At 30.5% G+C, this 18696-nt stretch overlaps 1 protein-coding gene across 4 annotated transcripts; it reads right to left on the reverse strand.

Annotated features, from left to right (window-relative positions):
• Window positions 1–6217: 6217 nt before the first annotated feature.
• LOC149882628 (uncharacterized) lies at window positions 6218–18607 on the reverse strand. 4 transcript variants are annotated; one of them, XM_090100518.1, is made up of 3 exons: window positions 18392–18607; window positions 18079–18221; window positions 6218–10035 (listed from the first exon to the last, which is right to left on the reverse strand). In XM_090100518.1, exon 3 carries the CDS (start codon window positions 7487–7489, stop codon window positions 6521–6523), a length of 969 nt encoding a protein of 322 aa, XP_089956644.1. In that variant the 5' UTR covers window positions 7490–10035; window positions 18079–18221; window positions 18392–18607; the 3' UTR covers window positions 6218–6520. The 4 variants fall into 4 exon arrangements, 3 of the variants coding, with proteins under 3 accessions (XP_089956644.1, XP_089956643.1, XP_089956645.1); XM_090100517.1 differs by lacking the exon at window positions 18392–18607 and having other exon boundaries at window positions 18079–18368; XM_090100519.1 differs by lacking the exons at window positions 18079–18221; window positions 18392–18607 and adding an exon at window positions 16685–16779.
• Window positions 18608–18696: the final 89 nt, after the last annotated feature.

Here is an 18696-nt window from a genome sequence, read left to right on the forward strand (position 1 = left end):
AGCCCCAGAAAAATTTCACTTCTAAGTGCCAGACATGTTGTAAAGCGTATTGCGTTTGCTAAAAAACACTCATATTGGCCACTCGAAAAATGGAGGAATGTTTTATGGACAGACAAAAGTAATATTGTGCTTTATGGTGGAAAAGGCTCTCGGGCGTATGTCAGAAGACCGCCAAATGCAGAATACAATCCAAAATATACCATCAAAACTATTAAACATGGAGGTTGTAGTATAATGATATGGGCATGCTTTTCTTATTTCGGAGTATTCATCACATTACTACTATTATAAACCAACACGTTTATGTTGATATATTTGATAAAGTGATGTCACCGTATGCAGACTAGAAATGCCGTTGTCCTGGGTGTTCCAACAGGACATGGAGCGAAACTCCGCTAAAGCGATGTCAGGACTTGGTTAACTCGATGCCAAGACGTTGTGTAGCCGTCATTCCAATAAAGGTCACGCTACAAAATACTAATATGTTAAGAAATAACTAATATTTATTGTAAAAAGTTTAAAACAATTGATCTCATAATATTTCCTTATTTTAAAGTACACATTAAAGCTGTGGTGCTATTTTTTTTTTCGCGTTTTATTTAATTTTTTTTGAATTTTTGTTTAATAAATGAATACATACATACATACATTCATACATACATATATATATATATATATATATATATATATATATATATATATATATATATATATATATATATATATATATATATATATATATATATATATATATATTTCTGTAAATTTGGCTGCGGAGAATTTGCAACTCTAAATTTTGTTATTTCAAAGAATATTACTTAGAAGCTTTCTCAAGCACAGTTGTGTTAACATTATCAATAGAGAGGCTATTTGTTGTTTTGAACGACAACAAATGCTGCTGTAGAAATTAAAGGAATTTACTTAATACTAATCATCATTTTCAACTTTTTGACCCTACGTGGGCATTTGGTTTGTATTCACTATCCGTAACGATGAGTTTACAGTTTTCCACTTCAGTATTGCATCTTATTTGAGCATAAATTTACTGTTGATACTTGCTATAAATTCGTCATCGTTGATTGGAACAAAAAAGATACTTAAATGCAATGATATTCAAGTTGCAAAACACATAATTATGGAAAAGTAACTTTTCAAACTATGACAATAATTTCATTTTCTTTCATTCTTTCCGAGTATTATTGTTATATAACATACATTCCTTTCATTCTTTCCGAGTATTATTGTGCGAAGAAATTACTTGTCAAAGACGTTCAGATAATCCCACTCCGTTTAAAGGTAGTCTATCGGGCGCTACACAACTTTCTCCCCCCCCTAATTTTATGACTGATTCTGATAGAGAATATTGTGCTGATTAAGAATCGTATAAAAATATGGGTCTCAAAATCAAAGGAAAGTGCTCTAAACTGAAGTTGAAAGTACAAAATTATACTACAAATCCCTAATATTCGCCGCCATCTTGAATAATCTGTTTTTTTTTTGTCTAAAAGTTATCTTTTCAAAGTATTCACAACCTGGTTTTTATTTTATCATAGTAAAGACTTCAAATAATAGGACATAAGAGTTTATTCACATTTAAAGTATCACGCCAGTTTGCTTTAACTAGGATTCTTAATTTGTTGTCTAGAATATCTTCAAAAGTTTTTATGGAAAAAGTTGAAAAATTATTTTATTGATTACATACTAAAATGAATTTTCAAGCAATTAAAATTGTTATTTTTTTAACACTTCAAGTTAACCCCCTGTAAAAATTTATTTTCATTATGTCTGTCATACAAAAAGGAATGTTTCATAAATAATTTTTCTGTTTCTTCATTTATAAACATACCATAGTTCTTGAAAAACCAAAAAACAAAGGCAGTAGCCCTATTGCCTTGGATCTTGCTAATTAAAAACGGCTATTTTCATAGCCACACAATTTCATTAGAGAATTTTTTTGCAAAAAGCATTAAAGAATTCCATTTTTTTATTCAATGAAAGTTCATCTTTTCTATTACTTTTTTCATTAATAATGCAAATATTTTATTAAAAAAATAGTCTTAAATTCTGTTATAAAAACAAAAATTCTCAAGAAAGTATCACATGTTTCACAAGAGTAAGATGTTTTATAGCTCGTTTGTAAATCTGATTACACTCGAGAGAACTTTCGCGCCTATAATAATCTAAAAAAACATTTTTTTATAATAAAAACCAGGCTGCCAATCTTTTGCTTTTGAGAACAAAATTAACGGTAATCTTAGTTTATTCAAGATAGCAAATATTAGGAATTTGTCGTATAATTTTGTACCTTCAACTTCAGTTTAAAGCACTTTCCATTAATTTTGAGACCCATGTTTTTATACGATTCTTTTTAATAGTAAAAGAAAATAAATTTGCTGCAAATTCTTCGAATGTAATGTGGAGCCAATTACTTTGGATTCAAGCAATCGAATCCTTTTTAGGAAAATCTTTTACATCCTCGTTTCAATCTTATATTCCTAATTTTCACTCAGCTATTAAATTACAAACTTTGTTTATAACGAAATAATAAACTACGCCTGAAGTATTTGTACTTAAGTAATATAAATATAAACTCAATACAGCAAAAGCAACAAAACAAGCAAAATGAATATGAAGTTAAAATTTACCAAAAAAAAATTGTCACATTTATAAGTTTAAAAAAAACAACACAGCATTGAGAATCATTCTCAATGAATCATTGAATCATTGAGAATCATTTTGAAAATATTATTTTCTTACATACAACTTTATATTTTTCAAACAACAGTAGATCTATTTATTTTTGTTTTTGGAATGTTTTTTTATTACTTTATTATTTAGTGAAGTTGTTTTTTGATATATAATACTAATTTGAAAGCTAAAATGTAATTCTTCTTAAATTACGGGCAGTAAAAATTACCGTATATTTAAGAGAAATCAACATATAATATAATACCGTAATGACAGTCTTTCTTATCAAACGTATTTTGTTTTTTGTTTAAGGGTTAGGAAATTTAAGGGAGGTACGAGCTCTAGTACTTTATGAAAGGAATTTGAAGGTTTGGGTTAAGGTTGAGGGTCTACGGACTATTTGGTTCGGAAGGACAATTCACGAGGTTAGAATTATTTTGTTCTATCTCCAATTTTAAAAGTTGGAAGAAAATGAGTTATTAATTTTTGTAAGTAATAATAACTTTTAAAATACGCATTATTTTAAAAACTTTTATTAAATAATTTGCTTAAACATGAATTATTTAAAGCATAAGTTATTATTTCTTTAAAACTAAAAGCTAAAACTTTAAACAATTTTTACTTTTAGAAAAAATCAAAAACTTTCTCCCAACGTTTTAACTTGTAGATAGAACAAAATAATTCTAACCTAGCGAATTGTTACCCAGTGGGCATCGACGTCAATCTTACGTCGGTTCGATGTTAGTTTTAGGTTAGCGACGTCGCCAACGTAAATTCAACATCGCACCAACGTGAGAATGACGTCGAAAATTAACATCGAGTTGCGATGTTAAATCAACGTCAAAACGACGTAAAACATCGCGATTACATCGTGATTACATCGCGATGACATCGCGATGACATCGCGATAACATCGAATATTAACGTTGATCCAACTTTCCATTTCCAACGTTAATGCGATGTCGCACTCGACGTCGCCTAAACGTTAAACCAACATCGCCGTGCCCACTGGGTACTCGTTAAAGGGTTAAGGTTGTATTTTCCATCTTCTGTATATTCCATTATACAATATATCTCAATATACGTTCTATAAGCGTGTAAGGGCTAGCACTCTTTTATTTATTACGTTGATAAAATTAAAAATAATATATTTTTACTCTTCTTCTAGTATTTGATACTTTTACTCCTCTTCTTTAAACGAGTTCTTTTTCCTCTTCTTTTTCTTTATTTGAAAATCTCCTCTTCTTTTTCTTTATTTGAAACGGCAAAATTTCCTTTTACTTTTCTTTAATCTTTTTTCTGATTTCTGTTTAATTCTTTGCTTCTGTTTATTTTATGAAAACTTCTTTTCTTCTTTTGTTTACTAATAAAACTTCTTGTTCATCCAAAATTCTTCAATCACAAATACTCTCTTCCTCTCTAAAAGCTCTTTTTAAAAACCTTCTTGTAACTCTTTGCTTTTTCTGTTTATCAAAATTTTTTTCTTCTTTTTCTCTTTTTCATTCACCAATAAAAATTCTTGTTTATCCAAAATCAAAAATCTAAAAGCTCTTCTTAAGCTACTCTTAAAAACTCCCCCTCCCCCTTTCTCTGTAAAAAAACCCTCTGTAAAAACTGTCCTTAAGTGTCCTTAAAACCCTCTGTAAAAACTGTCCTTAAGTGTCCTTAAAACCCTCTGTAAAAACTGTCCTTAACTTTAATTTTTTTGAGCTTTTATAGTTTTTGTTTGTTTCAGCATCTAGATATTTATTATTTAGATCCCAGCCAGCCAAATATTTAGGGACCTGCACGAGTCCAACATTATTTAAAGTATGGGTCCCGCATGGGAATTCCAGTCGGGACCCACAAGGTTTTGTCCAGGGGGCCCACACAGAAACCGCAAGGAAACATTTTGGCCTCAAATTTTAGCAGTTGAGGGGTTTTCTATGGTAACCAAGATAAAACATGACTTCTGCGGCCAAAGCAACAACATTTGTACTGTATGCTTTACACAGACGAAATGAACAGAGGGAGTAAGGACTGCCGTGTCAAGTTTAACTGTGATAAGAAAGAGTTCCCTCCCATTTTGGGGAGGAAAGCACTCAGAAAAAGGATCCTTTTTTAATTGACCTTCACTGAAAGTAACCACTATCTGCAATTTTAAATGTTAAGTTTATGAATAATCTTACCATCACCTTGATGTGGTTGATCACGAATGGCTTCCACAGCTGGCCGAAGCTTAATGATTGACTCCAACGGTATGAAGTTTTTATTCTACCATGTTGGCACTGGAACAATTATCTTAAGCATCTTCAATTAGTCGCCAGCTTCCTTGTCCTCACGATTGACGATTACTGCCGTAATTTTTTGACATTTTTTGGTTTATGCTGTGGCCTGTTTGATCGCCTCGCTGACCCCTCTTCCGCTTTAAGCGCCTCCTAAATGATCCTGTTTAGTTGATGGGCTATGCAGATTGCACTGTGTTGGATTTTAGTGCTTTTCTTGACTGCTAGGATCCCGCGGACAGATGGTCTCTGACACGGGTTCCGTCTTGGAACTCGCATCCGAGGCTATTGTTTTTACGGCATAAGACACTTCTCGAACATCTCCAGAAATTTAAAATGTTTTTGTTGTATGGAGACTAACTGAAAATGAATTTCTTCAGATTGAAATTCTTATTAGCGTAGTGAATAGTTATTGTTGAGTATGGGTCGTTCGACTTGCTAGCCCATAAGTCACTGGTGAACGTAATGCCTTCAGTATGATGGAGATTGTTAACCATTTGTCGCTGTAAAATGTTTATAATAAAAAAACTCACACTTAATAGATATTCGACGAGTTGCATCGATGTTGACTTTATTAATTTATAATAAAAGCATATTACCTTGAAAACCCAGTTGCAGACTTAAAACTTAGTTGACGGTCGAATACAAATATTGTTTAAAAACGATTAAAAAATAATTACCAAAATACCGGGTATTTGAATCTTTTAACACCGGTTTTCTGGATTTGAAAACCTGATTTTAGAGACCGTTTGATTTTTAATAACCATTTCCTGTTTGATGTTTTAATAAAAAATGTTAATTGCTTTTTGGTCGTTGTTTTGTCGTCGCTTTATGTCGTTGTTGTTGTAAAATGCTTTTTACCGTTGCTTTTTATTTTTTCTTAATGAGCCACCCTCCCCCTATTTGTAACACTTTCCAAAAGCTCTGCAGTTAAACTAAAACCTAGTAAAATAAAGCAGTTGAGCAACAGTTCAATAAAGAAGTCCGTAGTTATTCAAGAGTGGTTGCAGGATGCTGTTAACAATCTGAATGTACAGCAGCCGTAATAAAAATTGAGTTAAACTTCCACTAACGGCAATAAGCTGTGAAACGATGATTGTGTATCATTTAAGAAGTGTTGAAGTGTCGGAAACTAATTAAGTTGTTTGTAGAGATATTTACGCAAGTGCTGCATATATTTTTAATTTTGTTATATACGTGTAAATATTTATCATATACTAGTAAATATTTATTGTATACTGGTAAATATTTGTTGTATACTGGTAAATATTTATTATCTGCTCGTAAATATTTGTTACATAATCGTAAATATTTGTTACATAATCGTAAATATTTGTCACACAATCAAAAATATTTGTTAGATAGTTGTAAATGTTTGTTACATGCTTGTAAATATTTGTTTTATACTGGTAAACAAAGTTATATGTAAGCAGTTTCATTTCATCTGTCGATATCAATCACAATTAAAATAGATCTGTCAACCTTCAAAGCAAGAAGGCTCATAAAAATAACTTTAAGAAATTATGGCTAACAATATGTTAATGAAAGATATTTATAAACCTGATTTTCTAACAGATATTTATTAAAAATTCTTTCAGCGAAAATATTTTTGAAATATACATTTGTGAGATTCTTCTACTTCTTGTGACGTATGTAACTGCATTAAAGACTGAATTATGCTCACATAAAACAAGAATCCAAAGCAGAAGCTGTGTTGCATTTCCAACTGATTGGAACCTTCCCGAGTATAGTATTGAAGCAAGATAGTATTTGACCAACACTAAAGGGAGGTATGAAACTGTTTGTGAGACTGAAATCAGCATCATAGTGTTAGTCAGTCGCCTCTCCACGGCAATGTGCTTTAAATCTTGAATTTCTTTGTTTCTCATTCTTTTTTTTGTTCCAATTAACAGAGACGTATTTAAAATTACAATAGATGATAGATTGATGAATGTAAATGTTGAAATGCTGAAGAAGAAAAGCGATTGCTGATAAAACGTCGCTCGAAGATAGATGGTTGATGCATACCAAATACCTAGTCCAGAACAGGCGAGAAAATGGAAACTAATGATCGGTATAACGTAAATGAATTTGAAATAAATGCCGAAACATTTTTTATCGTTAAAAACTGTAACGAATCGTTCTATTGATATCACTACAACAATGGAGCCTGAAAATGTCAACGGAAATACAACCCAAAATCCAATGAAAGAAATTGTTAAACAACTAACGTCATTTAATCTTTTCAGGAAAAAAACTTTAAGCGGAACAAGTACTAAAGCAACAATTAAGTCAACAGTGGAAAGTAACAACACAAGTTTTTCGTTTCGGGTGTAACTATTCCTTCTTGGCGTCTTGTACACGCCGTTTATTAAAAAAACGTTCGATATAAATATAAGAATTCCAATAATAATATCAATTAAACTAAGCATAAAACCACTTAAACCGTCGGCAACTTTTAAGTAAGGGAGACGGCAAAAGGCGTCAGTCTGTTTTGTAATGTTCATCATAGACAAGTAACCATCAATGTTGTTCATTTTGAAAACTGAAGCAGCTAAAGATGTGCAGGTAATCAATTAGTTGGACTCTTTATTGCTCAAATGCAAAATTTTGAAACTAGACTACTAAACAGTTTTTCGAACTTTTAAAAATGTTGAACTAAAAAATAAATCGTTAAAGGTAAATGAAAACTTTTAACTTTAAAAGTTTTACTTTTCGCAAAAATTCGATTAAGAGAAGAAATGGAAAGTTAAAAAAAAATATTACAACATTTTAAAGATGAAACAAAATTAGTTTTGTCATTTGTTCACTATATATGATTTTTTTTTTTTTAAATGATAATAGTTATCATTTGATGTCTATCACTGCATCCTGCATTTGATGCTTATCACTGCATCCTACATTTGATGCTTATCACTGCATCCTACATTTGATGCTTATCACTGCATCCTACATTTGATGCTTATCACTGCATCCTACATTTGATGTTTATCACTGCATCCTGCATTCGTAAGCAAAAAAAAGGTACTCAATAGCCATATTTTAGCAGGATGGGGCCACACACTGGATGTGGCCCACAGGAAGGGGCCCACACTCTTTTATAGCAAGTAAAGAGTTTCTTTTTTGTTGAACGTATTACCAGCATCAGTTTCTCATATCTGTGGTTAGCCCGATTCACTGACCTGAATGCCTATGACTATATCTTCTGAAGTTGCTTCGAAGACCTTTCATATTCACATAGAATTCGGAATACTCACAATATTTTGTACTTTTTATTGGAGATTTCTCACTGTAAAGGAATAAGTTGGTGATCATATAGACTTTTGATATATAAATTTCAATATCTGCCCTTGGTTTTTATTTCGTTACCTCGGGATTTACCATCATTTTTTGTGGAAATTTTGAAAAAACTCCACTTATACAAAGATATTGTTAAGATAAAGAATCTGGTTTCTTTCTGTTAAGAACTTGGTGCATGCAATTAAATTTTGTCACTTTTTGTTCAATTGATTTCAAAAGATTGCAAACTACTGGTTGTGTATTTTCATGCAAAGGTGCTATCAAGCAAGATAAATTTGATAAGTACAGGAGATAAACGGTAGCTTTATACCTAAGGTACCTGTGATGAGGCTCTCAAGTTGACATGGATAAATAAATTCCAGAAGGGTTTTTGCATAAGAATTGAGGAGAGCCGGACCAAGTGTTAAAAAATTACTCAAAATGGTTAGAGGTATTGTCACATATGACAAATGTCATGCAAATATCAAGGAGTTGTTAATTTTTGTCTTCAAACTAAAAACTGCGCTTTGTCTTATCTGAGAAACGTGGTATATAAGAAAGAAGGGTTTTCTTTGCAACCACAGTTAGCGAGAAAATAAACGGGCTCCACCACGCGCGGCAATTTTTTTTTTCCCTTAGTTTTTATTGAGAAGAAAAAAAAGAGAGAGGGAGAAAATGTAATGTTTTAATTAAAAAGAGCGAGGTGTTAAAAAAAACTCAAATCAGGTTACAACTTTTCTTTTACCTTAAACGATTTATTTCTTAGTTCAACGTTTCCAAAGTTCTAAAAGATATTCATAACATAATAGGAAATTGTGAAAAAAGAAAAAAAAAAAAATTGAACTTATCTTTTTAAACAATTTATAAAACATTTGATTTTACCAAAAGGTAGCAGCATAAAAGTGTTTTAGAAAATCAAAAAAAAATTTCAAAAGCTACAATTCTTCATGCTTTTTTCATCGCAGAGAAAGAAAAAATACTATTAACTTTTTAAATATCCATACAAATCCAGAAGTGTATCCAATTACATCAAAACTTTATGATACTGTTAGTAAAAACTGCAACAAAAGAAATATTATTTAAATGGTTTAGCGTTGATAAGAGTCTGCTAAGCATCGTCGTTTGCTTGTTTAAAACCTAGCCGAAATCTCAGTTAGGAACAAACAATGGCATCATTCGGTAACTTTTCCGGTTAAATAGATTAATAAAGGAATAGAGCTGTTCAAAATATTCTGAGATCGTAGGATCAAATAAAGTTTTCTTTCAATTATGAATATTTTCTATTAATTAATAAGCCACCGCTACTTATATAACTTAATCAAATAACGTTAAATAAAAAAATTCCGAAATTTATTCCGAAAATTCAATTAATTTAAAAGTCTGTTATGAAAACAATGTTAAACTGATTAATCAAAAAATAAAATCCGGCAATTTTTCCGACTGCGTTTGCAAATAAATATCATTTTATTGCCGTATAACGCAAATATTGTTACTTTGGACAAACTTCCATAGAAAAGTGACGTGTTATATTTTGCTATTTTCCTATTCACTTGTAAAATAAAGATAGCGCGGTTTTGTTAATCAACAGTTACGTAAAAATTAAAGAATAAAAAAAAAAAAAAAAAAAAATGATAGTGAAAAGTTTAAAACCTTTAATCGTCCTAGTTTTTCGGACAATAGACAACCATTAATGGATTCGACGGATTTAAATTTTCTCTTGTTGGTGTAAACATGATCACTAGCGCTGAATCAACGCTCCATTGGTGCAGGGGTCATTGCGTTCGACTATACATCTATTACAGACCTAGAAAAAAGGGGCATAACCAATGTTAAAAAATGGGTCACATACGACAACCAGAAGAGTAAAAGATCGTGGATAAGGGATGGTGAGCTGTCACCAGCTTTCGCGAAGCGAAGATTGACTCCTAACAAGGTGATGGTGAGTGTGGTGGTGTGTGTGTGTGGTGAGACTGAAAGGGAAATATCCACTATGAGCTGATATTTCATGTTATTCAGACGATTGATTCTCAAGAATATTGAGAACACTGAGATTACGACCGGCAATTGAAAGAAAACGGCCCAAGTTGAAAAGTAGTTAAAAAGGTGTTGTCTTTCATCATGACAACACCCAACCACACACTTTTTTGTCAAAAATTGAGAGAACTTGAATGGGAAACTTTGTTGTATCCACAGTATAGTCGAGATATAGCACCCTCTTACTACCACCTATTCTAGCCTCTGCAGAATTCCCTCAATGGATGTTAAGCTGGTTTCAAAAGAGGCCTGTGAAAACCGCTTGATTAAGTTTTTCAATCAGAAACCACAGAAGTTCTTCACCAATGGCATCTTGACTTTTCCCGGAAATTGGCGAAATGTTGATGTTAATAGAGCATATTTGATTTGAATTTATTTTCACACTATAAAAAACCAATTAAATTTTACTTAAAAACAACGCGAACTTTTTCCCAGACCTATTATATTACACTTTATTATATATTTGTTATAAATATTTTCATTAAATACATATTTGTTTTAAAACCTTTTAGTAAACTTACATCAAGAGATTTTGGTAGATGATTCTTAACAATTGAGTAGAATCATAATGTAAAACAGTTCTAGAAGGAACCTTTGAGTTATGTGTACTCACAGAGCTCAGCTAACAGTTCATGCAGCATTTGTGCATTTGCAGTATTATTTAAGAAAATTAATGGTATAAAATTTGTTGGTTATACATGGATATTATAGCTGCTTATCATACAGTTGTGTTGTTAGCTTTCTTGCACAAAACATTGGATAATTAAGAACTAAGTGGTGCTTATTTATTCACATTAAAGAAACATCCGAATTTACAACTTAACTAACAACACTATTAATGAGCGTTTGCAGAAATGCTATTGGGGAAGAAGGGATTTTTCTTTTCCTCTCTATTAACACACATCATACAGATCAGTCATCATCAATCATCATGTTGATCTTAACCAAGTTTTCTCACTACTTTATGTACATTATGATTTTTTCAATATGTCAAAGGTCTTAAAATAAATGCAATTCTTAAAAAAAACATTATTTTTGAGAGGAGGGGGGGGGGGGGTTGGAGAGAGCAACTGTTTGTGAATGCCCACATTGCAACTAGTTACAAGTACTCTACAAGTAACTATGGACTGTTTTTATTACATGGCTAATTTAATATTGAATGTTACTTTCTAACTAGCATTTATTTACAGTATCGCAAGCCAAAGGTCGGAGTATTAACTAAAAAATGATTATTTCAGTTTACTGAGCTTTAGTTCTTAAGGTGGTCTCCAGCCATTATTTTGGTGAAAAATGAAAAAAAAAAAATGAAAAATTTGAAAAAATGTTATTTGGACAATTGAATCTTGTAGAATTCAATAGTAAAAATATTTTTTCCAAAATAATCTTAGAATATGAAGAATATTCTTCTTAAAAACCTTAAGGTATATTTTAATAACAAATCAACGACCATAGCAACGACCATAGCAACCAATTATTTTTTTTTTTTTTTACGAGAAGCCGTAGGAAAACAAAACAAATCTCAATAAAAAAAAAACATTATTTTAGCTTCAAATTTTCAGGATATGTTCATTATTAATGTTTTGAGTACCTGAAGCTAAAAAAAAAATTTAAAAAATTAAACTTAACCTACAAATGCCATATCAAATGAAAGTTTTATCGCTAAAAAAAGTTTTATACACAATTAAGGTCCTGTTTATATGGACAATGGGTAGCCCGTTTGCCGAGCTAGCCCGGAAAACAAGCCAGTTTTAAAATTGCGTTTATATGAATTTTTGCCAAAAAAATAAAAAATGATATCGAGGTCAGCCTGGCTTTTTCTAGCAGGGGTGACCTCTTTATCGATAAAATAATAACTTTAAAGATGGCGGCTAGCGACAAAAAAACATATTGCATTTTAACAATATGTTTAACTGGTAACACAAATGATTCTTAAAAGCCTAATTGTATTATATAAGCTTCACAAATTTAAATTTGATAATTTTTAAAATATTATTCTTTTACGAAAACGATAACAATCACTTCAAAAGATGAAACAAGCAAGAGAGAGGTGCCTTCAAAGAAAAAATCGTAGTTGCTGGTTTAAAACTGGCAGAATTGATTTATGGTGGCATAATATAATAACTGGTGTAGCTCCCATTGATGTATGGAAAACAAATTTTAGTCTTATTCAAATTTAAAAAATGTAAGAGTTTATACGCTTGCGTACAAGTTTATATAAGAAATTAAGCAGCCCGTTTGCCGAGATCTCGGCAAAAAACAGTGAGATCTCGCTATCCGGGCCAGCTCGTTTATTCATATAAACGCAAAATAAAATTAAGTTAAAATATTGATGACGTCGATATCTCGGTAAGCGGACTGGCTCGTTTGCCGAGCCAGCCCGCTTTCCATATAAACAGGCCCTAAGTCATTTTTGATCAATTAAATTTTTTCAAAAAATTTTAGGTTCAGGCACAAGCTACACTAGTATACTAGCATTTTGCAAATTTTCAACTAGAGCATCCCGCCATCGGAAATTGAGTAAATGCGTAAATTTTTTAACAATTTTTCATTATATCAAAACAAATAAAAATGGCGGAAAACAAGATTTTTATGGACTCATTGACATTTGTATTTCTTGAACTTGAGTTTTTTATTTGTGTAGCTTGTTTTAATATATTAAATATAGTTTCAAGTAACATATTTTTGTCATCATATGCTACTTAAAAGTTTGTTTAAATGTTTATTGTTAATTTTGAATTATGATTTACTATTCGATAAGTACTATATATTTGAAATAGCTTTACTTAAAAACTTCTGTTTTTCCTGTAATATACAATTAACATTATTTACTTAAACATTATAGGAATCTTAATTTGATAATTGTCAAAGAAATAATAACATAAAATGTTAAACTGTTTAAAGTAAAAATTATATAAAGTACTCAAAATGTTTCTGATATATATGAATGATTTTATTAACATGGTGATTCTTAAAAACAATAACAATAAAAAGATTAGATCTAATACCGAATATACGTGAATTATGAGTGGATATATTAGGATTATGGAAGGATTTACATAACGAAATCAAATAAAACTGAAGAAATTAGCAAAGAGAACATAATTATAGTAAAGGCTACTTTAGCTACATTTATTTCAAAAATGAAGCAAAAACTAAAACAATGTGGTAGAAATTATGAATCATTTATTGAAAAAAAAAAAATATCAATTGCTTCAAGAAAATCTTATGACCAATAAAAGAAGCTAGTTTGGTTCTGGAAAACCCCATAAATATCATGCTCTATTTTTAGTCTCTTCAAGAAGTAGTCATTTTAAAAAAAGTCAAATGTTTTAGAGATCCAAAAAGGTAAAGGCTCTTTGGATAAAACTTCTTGTTTAAATATCAGTGTAAAGCAAGCTCTTGATTTAAAAGTGAATACTGACCTCCGCGATAAACAGGCCTTGGACACATATTTATCCTCTTCTTGCACGATGCTTCAGGGGAAAAAGTTAAATACTATCCTAAAAATGGTTTTTTTTTCTCTGATTTCAGCTGCTACCATTAATATTGCTAAAGCTGTGTTTATATAGATGGTATAACAATACCAATAGTAGCAGCTGAAATAAATGATGGCAATTCTGCCAGAAGCATGCAAATATCAAGTAGAGTAATCAACCAAAATGTTGTGTATTAGCTTAGAAATTCTAAAACTTTGATTAAAATTGTTTTTTACGCGTGCAGCCAAACCTTAAGAGCGCGTGAACGCGTATGCACGCAATATACGCGTCAATGTGCGCGTAAAAAATAATTTGTTTAAAAAATTTGAATTCTTTAACCCAAAAAAAACATTTTCAAATATATTTATTTACAATTTTTATCAAATTTTATTGAGTTTTTGCCGTTTTTTGATCATCCTGAGTCACTATGCGTCGTCCTTATTTCAACTTAATTTTAATTTGCGTTTATATGATTAAGAGAGCTAGCCCGGCAAGTGAGAACTCACTGTTTTTTGCCGAGATCTCGGCAAACGGGCTAGCCTTTGTCCATATAAACAGCCCCTTAGAAACTAAAATAAAATGTATACTATTTTGAATTGTAACGGTAAGAACTATGAAGGTAATTTAAATTTAAGTTCAAAGTAATTGTATTCGATTTTTCCGTAACGAAGTTTGTCACAACTAAACAACGTCATAATTTTTGTTTTTATCAGTTAATCGAATAACTGAGTTTTGGTCGGTGAAATGCTTATTTCGTTAAAATCGTTTCTAACAGAAACGTTTTGGAACTTACTCAATATTATAGGAATATTAAATATTAACTTTACGATTTACGGTATTTAATCGAAACACTTGCCGAAATGCAGAATTAGATAATTCGGAGTTACAAAGTCCAGAAATGGGAATTTCTAATAATTGGTCTTGAAACACGTTTTGATGCTAAAAAAAACCGCAACAACTGGTTTTAAAAAGTTTTTTTGGTTGGACGCAATCGCTTTTTTTGAAATAAAACATTTTTTATTACGAACCGAGTCAAAAATAACGAAGCGTAAAATGCCGACGCTAAAACTTAGTGATAGCCAATTACGTCATTGATCAATTAGCAATAACAAAAACAAGGGAAATCAACAATTTAAAAATAGCATTAAAAAAATTAAGATTTTTATCGAAAGAAATAATCTTTCATAGTTCTACAAATAAATGCAAGAAGTTATATGCAAAGACTTCTACTTTTGATTTTAAGAGCATTTTGCTTACCTTTGTTTTAGGTTCTTGCATTCTTGTTTTTCGTGTTAAAAAAGTTGAAATTAAATAAATACTAAAAAATTTACATCTTTTTAAAATTTAGAAAAGTATCCACTTACTTTCGTTACCACACAGACCCCTTCCTTTTTGAGGCAGTGTATTACAAAAATAAGGAAGATCTTGAGTTTTTACGATTGAGAAAAAATCAAGATCTTCCAGATCAAGTTTGACCTTTTGATTCTTAGGACACAATTCCGAAGTAAGAAGACGCGAGTTAGAAAGCCAGAGGAAATCAGACTTCAAGCTCATCGACAATTTCTCACTCATGCTTTTACTTATTCTTTCTCTTTTCTTAAAATTCCTTAAGGAATTTAAAAAGACCCAGTTACTTCTCTTCTAGTTTTACGAAGGCTTTTTAAAACCACCGACTTTTCTACTTTAAGTAAAAAAAAACAAAAACAGTTTTATAAAGTGTTTTACAGCCGTTGCTGAAATGTTCCTGTTTGATTGTTTTTTAATTGCTTTCTTTTTGTTGCTTTTTTTTTTTAAATTAAACTTATACCATAAACCCATTAAACATATTCGGTTCCTAATGAAAATGTCTAAGAATTATTCACAGCTTATGTTAACTAAGAAAATATTTCGCAGAAAAGAAATGAGTAGAGTAAATCAGAAGGAGACATTACCTTGAAGAATTCAATTGCTACTTAATTGTCTAGCCTATAGTAAAGGTTTCAAAGCTTTCATAATTCGTAATAAAGAGTCACTTAAAGTTGTATCTCACGCTACATAAATAAAGCTTTCTGGCATAACAGACTGCATTACTTAAATCTGGAGATGGTACAAGCAAAGCATCACTTTTGAAGTTTGAGTAAAACATCAAGAAGAAGGTTACAAGGAATTCACTGAGTTGTGTTGGTTTTATCTTGACAGTAATGACAAATTAATTAAAATAAAAGTTGTTTATCGCTTCTTGACAACACTCGGGTGAGATCAGTGTTGGAATTATTTGTGGACGTTGTAAAGTGATTAAAAAAATTCTGAAAATTTTGCCGGAATTATTTTTTTCATAATATGTAGCACTTATTTCATAACGTTCAAATTTCTTTCAAAATGGAGTAACTTTTGATGCCCTCTAATAGTTATGATTTAATATGATTTTAGCATCATTCATTTGAAAAACACTGAAAATAATAAAACTATTACATTTTCAATTTTTTTTTCAGTTATAACATCTTTAGAACTCTTGCCAAGAATGAACTACTTATGATGGAACTATTAGCCAACATGGAATCTCTCAACATTACGAAAGCCTAGATAAAACTCTCTCTCTCTCTCTCTCGTCTCTTGTATCAACTCTTTAGAAAAAATCATAAAACATTTTGTTCATTCTTTTTTTTCATAATTCGATGAAGAAAATATTTTACTGCAGATGAATTATAAATTTATGTTAATCAATATTTTTGTTTCCAATCCTCGTATAAGACTCCGGAACTTTTCAAACCATTTTGCGAAATATTATACTTTTCCCTATAGTTATTATAAGGGAAAACAGGAACACAATATAACAGCTGCGTTATACAAAACATGGTAACTTAAGTAGGTTTATACATAAGTTGAAAGTACAGTGAAAAGGTTTTCATAGATAACTTAACAATGCAATATGTAGTTTAACAATTATTAAACAGATATACAAACCTCGATTGAATTTGTGAGATATTCATATGAATGAAGTTACCATTTATATTTCTGTCACATAATCAGTCAGACTTGAACTTTAGAAAGGCGTCTTTTTTTTAAAAAAAAAAAATCTTCAAAGGCCTTTGATTTTATGCTCAATCAGAATGTTTAAGCTAATAGATGGTAGCTATGAACAGCTACTTAATTATTAAATAAACTATTTGTGTCATTAAATCCATTAGTCTGTCTATGTCTGCATTTTGATGAACGAAATGTAAAATAGCAAGTTGAAGTTGAGAATATTCTTAACTAAAAGTTTGATCATTTGTCTAATCTATATTATGTTAAGTGGTCATCTACTTTTTAGTGCTGAGAAGAAAAAAAACCTTCAATTGTTAAAACTTCTACCTGTCAGCCATAAACCTATAACTTTATTGTTCAAACTAAATTTGTAATACAAATGCTTCTCGGGTTTTTTTATTGCCTTCCAAATACTCTGACTGAAGTATCTTTAGTTTAAAAAAAAATATCAAAGTTTAAGTAGTATGGGCCATTTTCTTGACTAAATGAGGAGCCTAGGAAAGGTTTGTTTCATTTTTGTTTTCTTTTTGTACTTAATCAAGAGTTCAGATATCTCCATCTCCATAAAATTATACATGAAAACCTCTTCACCAAAAAACATGATTTCTATAACATATTTTTAAATAAAATAGTTAATTGGAGTTCAAAGACAAAATGGAATAAAGCAGCAAAAGATGAAATGCTTGAAGAAAAGTTGAAATTTCTTTTTCTAAGTTATTGATTATATTTTAAAAGTTAATTAATTTCATCTTAAATTGTTGAAGGAAAACAGAATTGTTTCAGTTTATTCTTTTTCTCACACAAAGAGAATGGATCTTAGCATTAAAAAGAGGCTAAAAGGCGTGCAGAATTGAATTACCATACATTTTATACAACAGTTGAAAAAATTGGGATATTACGAATTTTACTATACAACATTGTTACATTTTCAAAAAACATTTCTGAATGAGATTTTTTTTTTTTTATGGATCAGCTTGGTGCTCCTTGCTAGTCTTCCAATTTTTAAGGCACGGGAAGCTTTTGGCATAACTTGTTATGCCAATATGTTAATGTAAGCTCAACGAAGAATCTAATAATTTTAAAGATCTATTAATATGTATGTATGTATATATATATATATATATATATATATATATATATATATATATATATATATATATATATATATATATATATATAGAGAGAGAGAGAGAGAGAGAGAGAGAGAGAGAGAGAGAGAGAGAGAGAGAGAGAGAGAGAGAGAGAGAGAGAGAGAGAGAGAGAGGAGGAATAAATGACAGAGAGCATAATTTACATATTGTAAACCTAAGATCCTAATATGACAAACATACCTTGGTTCGCATAAACAATAGTTCAACCCAGTTGTTGCATAATGACGCAACAAGTACTCCAGTGCAAAAAGTGTTAGAAGAATTTCTTACATTTAGTTCTTCAATTAATTGGCGCCTCGATAAACTTTTTTTCATTATTGAATCTGAAACATAAGGTTGTTTTTTTAAATCTTCTTTTTAACTTTGTTTATACAAGTTGCAATAAATATATACAGAAGCAAAGGGCCATCCTAGTAACCGAAATCAACAAACAAATCCAAGAAATCGAGATAGAAATTAAGTCTTTATATTAAACATAATCTTTTTAAGCTACCGCATCGCTGTCCTGAAAATCATAATCTTTTAACTTGTTTAAATTACAAATCGTCCATGGATGCGCCATTCCATTGATATTAGCGGTTGATAAGAATTTTTATTTACTATAGTTTATACGTCCGCGCATGGAAACTGACTGAGTTACTCGTTGTAAACATACGATTAGGAAGTATAATAACCCTATAAAAGTGCGTTTTAATGAATTTTTAAGTTATATATTAAAATATTTTAGGCAAACTCTTCTGCAAAAATTATAATGTGGGTTTGACGCACAAAATAGCTGACAAACATCATATTTACTAT

The sequence above is a fragment of the Hydra viridissima genome, unplaced genomic scaffold (assembly GCF_058129835.1).
Source record: "Hydra viridissima isolate aposymbiotic clone 2 unplaced genomic scaffold, HvirCarnegie_v1 scaffold_10, whole genome shotgun sequence".
Lineage (NCBI taxonomy): Eukaryota > Metazoa > Cnidaria > Hydrozoa > Anthoathecata > Hydridae > Hydra > Hydra viridissima.

What these genes read in the sequence shown, in the direction of transcription:
- LOC149882628 (XM_090100518.1), bottom strand. Translation starts at nt 7,489, where the DNA reads ATGAACAACATTGATGGTTACTTGTCTATGATGAACATTACAAAACAG.